Here is a 3,806-nt window from a genome sequence, read left to right on the forward strand (position 1 = left end):
GGAATGCCAAGGAGTTCCTGAAGACCCAGACGCACTCCATCAAGAGGAGACAGACGGCACTGAAAGCCGCGAAGCAGCAGTGGCGCCAGGACATGCGGAAAGCACAGGAGATGCTGCAGGATCCCAACAACTCCCAGCTCCTGGAGGGTGTGCGCAAGAACCTGGAAGAGGTGAGCCGCTGAGCACAGCCTGCGCTTTGCTGTCAGGCATCCTGGCTGCACGGACGAACCCGCAGCCCTGGGATCCATTCCTGCCTCCCGGGTGCAGGGACAGGCACCTGTAGGTGTTCGGTTTCCCTGCAAACCGGCGCTTGCCTGTTGCTGTACGACTGTAGCTTGCTAGATTCCAGGAGCTCGGTTGTTAGTTGGAGCTCTCAGGACCTTAAAAAAGGGAGAAAGCGTTTGGGGGGGAAAGAGGGGCTCCCGTGTCATGCAAATCCCCTAACAAACCTTTCCTTGTAGCAAGGGAAGTACACATACCAGCATGTACAAATGTATGGTTGTAGCTCTGCAGGGGTTTCATCCTTGCCTGGAAAAGGGCACAAAACCGCCTTTTCCTTGGGGTGAACTGGCTTTGAGTTCTCTGTACTCTCCGCTTCCCAGGCTCTCCAACACCTGGGAGCAGTTTTACTCCAGCAGCAGTAGAAGTGAGATAACGGAAGTCACCGTGACCACTAGCCTAGGTTCTCTCCTGTCACTCTCATTTAATTCTCCTCCTTGGCTTTGCTGTCCATCCACTGCAGGAGGAAAAGCAGCTGGACAAGATGAAGTCGGCTATGCGGAAAGGACAGGTGCTGCTGAAGAAGAAAGAAGAGAAATTAAGCCAGCTGGAGTCCTCGCTGCTCGAGGAGGTAACCCCCGGCATCCCTCTGCCTGCCTGGCTGCGCTCCCCCCTCCCGGGGCTCTTGGCCTGCTCCCCTGGGCTGGAGTCTGCAGGGCTCCCGGTCCCTGGGAGGGCCCGTGGCCTTTGCCCTTGGGGCTGGATTTCCGAAACCCACCCCATGAGAGCGGCATGGCTCCTCACGTGAGCTGGGATGCCGTCTGCTTTCCCCGCCGAGGCAAGCCTTGGCAGCTGCTCAGGTTTGGCAGTCTCTGGACTTTCAGGCTTTGCTGTCGGACCAATGACGGGTCCTGCCCTCGCTTGGCCTGTGCCCGACACCGTTGTCTAGCCCGTGCAGACCAGCTGCGGGCAGTATTGCAGCAGCTTTTATGTTTCAGGGACTGAACAGCAGGTTTTACTTGCATCTTTTTCCTTCTCTCGGCCAGCTGTCAGATGAAGACACGCTCAAGTGCGGTGCATGCAAGAAGATGGTGACTTTTGGTCTCAGCAACTCTGATGACACGGACAGCAGCTCATCCAGTCTTATTCTCCCTCAGCCTAAACGTAAGTGCCCAACGGGCTTGACACGCTGCGCCCAACGTATGATGCTTTAGGCCGAGTTCTGGCTTCCCCTCTTGCCTCTCTGCACCTTCTGTTGCTCTCACTTGTGTTCTGAGGCAGGTCTGCTCTCCGTCAGCGGGACTGCTCTGGAGAATGTTTCATTTCCTCCCTCCAGAGGGCTGGAGCACCTCTCCTATGACGAAAGGCTGCAAGAACTGGGCTTGTTCAGCCTGGAGAAGAGGAGGCTCCGAGGAGACCTCATTGCAGCTTTCCAGTATCTGAAGGGGCTGCAAGGGTGCTGGGAGAGGACTTTTTACAAGAGCCGGTAGTGATAGGACAAGGGGTAATGGGTATAAATTGAAATCAGGGAGGTTTAGATTGGATATCAGGAAGAAATTCTTCACAGAGAGGGTGGGGCGGCACTGGGACAGGTTGCCCAGAGAAGCTGTGGATGCCCCATCCCTGGATGTCTTCAAGGCCAGGCTGGATGAGGCTTGGAGCAACCTGGTCTAGTGGAAGGTGTCCCTGCCCATGGCAGGCGGGTTGGAACTAGATGATCTTTAAGGTCCCTTCCAACCCAAACCATTCCATGATTCTATGATTTGAAAAACTCACTTCCTGCCCCAAGTGGCAGACGAGAGGGATGGAATCTGCCTGAACCTGCCTTTTGCATCTCCCGCTTTGTTTGCGGAGTGGGTTATAAAATCTGGTTGTGGAGCTTGTATTGCTCTTCTGCAGGTGTCTGGGCTTCCTCTTCCTCACACCTCTGGCAGGAGAGGCTGCTGGAATTCCTCTGTCTGCTGCTTGGGTGTTTTGGTTTGCCTGCAGCTGCTCGTAACCAGTGGTGTGCAGGTGGGAAGAAGGACTCCCATAGGCAGCCAGGAAGGCAGGAGAGCTTCCCAGAAAGGCTGGCAAGGCTGAAGATTAAAATTGGGAAAACTTCCCTATGGCAGCAGACTGACAAGCTGTCTGGTTTGGGATCGTCTCTTTGACCCTGAGCAGTGAAATATCTGCAGGCACACGTGAAACTTGGGGGGTTTCTCTCACCACAGGATGTGAGCCCTTGTATCAGCATGGCCCTACGAGTCCTACTCCAGCCTCGCTGCTGGCCCAGAGAGCTTTGCTTCTCGTGAGCACGCCCAGGCTTGTCCTGCAGGTCCCATTCTTGCAGCATCGGAGCATCTTGGCCTTGCCATCCTGCTTCTCCTGCACCCTGTGCCCAGACAGCCTCCAAGGCGCAAATCCTTGTCAATCCGGGTCTCCTATGTTGGCTGCAAAGCCTGGTTTTTGCCTCTGCCTTCAGCTTAGCACAGCCTGACGAAGCTCAGCTCGCGGTGTAACAGTGTCTCCCTCGCCTTCCCGGTGATCCCTGTTTCCCTTCTCATCTGCCAGATGATCTGAGAAGCGATGTACGGCCTGCCCCACCACCGGACAATATCCAGTACTTGGCAGACTCTCTGCAGCGTATCACTGGGGAACTGAACGGGGTCATCAGCGCCTTGGGCTCTCTGAACCATCACCAGTCTCCATTCCTCACCTTGGGGATCGGCGACGGCAGTCCTCTCTCCACGTACGCCTCCTTGGCGGGGCTTCAGGCACGCAGGACCTCAGTGCCCCCCGCTGGGGTGTCTCGGGGGGCCCCGTGGCCTTGGAGTGCTGGGCCGAGCTCGAGTTGCTCTTTCGCAGCTAGACAGTCAGTGGACAGCATCCTGGCAGAGAAATGCCACAAGTATTTCCCAAGTAAGTCTCTGACCATAACCCATCTGCTTGCTTGCCTTGCGATTTCGGAGCCCTGCCGGCTCTAACCAGCTCACCCTTCCGATGCTGGCAGGGCCGGATCACTGGGGCTTCCTGAGAGGGAGGGTGCTAAGGAGATAAGGAATGAGTTCTCCTTCCAGGAAGCGTAGCATATGGCTGATCTGGCCCTCCTGCTCCTGGAGCAGTTCAGCCTCTAATACACACCCAAGAAAGCAGTTTGTAAAGAAGGGAGCATACCCAGACGTAAAGAATATTGATTCTGGGGGGGCCTGTATTTAACATCTCTTCTCCAGATGGGTTCCCGTCGCTCAGTGGAAATTCCACGCCTTTGGAGAAGAAGCTGGGATACGCATCTGCAGAGTAAGGGTCTATTTCCTTGAGTTGCTGTTTCAGTGCACTCCTGTTGATTTCTAGCTCATGCCTCAGGTAGGAGGGAAGTAACAAAATTCCGAGTCGGATATTATTAAGCACTGATGCTGTTGGTGGCTCGCGGCCGCACGCTCGGCGCTGCCTCGTAGCATCCCCAGCGAAGCTGCGGGCATAGGGTGCTGATCACCCTGGGACCAGGGTCCGGGGGTGCCGCTGGCTTTGGGCTCCGCCGGGACGGGCCGCGCTGCGGGGAGGGGGGAGGCTGCCTTTCCGACACTGTGCAGACAGCACGGGCAGCA

The 3,806-nt window shown here is 56.3% G+C and overlaps 1 protein-coding gene across 1 annotated transcript in view; it reads left to right on the top strand.

The window, feature by feature from the left end:
- Positions 1 to 3,806, top strand: part of LOC104508746 (centrosomal protein of 164 kDa-like) — a gene marked incomplete at both ends in the record, with an annotated part of 15,495 nt that overhangs the window by 11,347 nt on the left and 342 nt on the right. The window contains 5 exon segments of the mRNA XM_010150469.1: positions 1 to 170; positions 743 to 850; positions 1,266 to 1,383; positions 2,773 to 3,120; positions 3,432 to 3,498. The exon segment at positions 1 to 170 is cut by the window's left edge and continues 65 nt beyond it. Of these exon segments, the coding sequence (XP_010148771.1) occupies positions 1 to 170; positions 743 to 850; positions 1,266 to 1,383; positions 2,773 to 3,120; positions 3,432 to 3,498 (811 nt within the window).

Source organism: Eurypyga helias, unplaced genomic scaffold, assembly GCF_000690775.1.
Source record: "Eurypyga helias isolate BGI_N326 unplaced genomic scaffold, ASM69077v1 scaffold4684, whole genome shotgun sequence".
NCBI lineage: Eukaryota > Metazoa > Chordata > Aves > Eurypygiformes > Eurypygidae > Eurypyga > Eurypyga helias.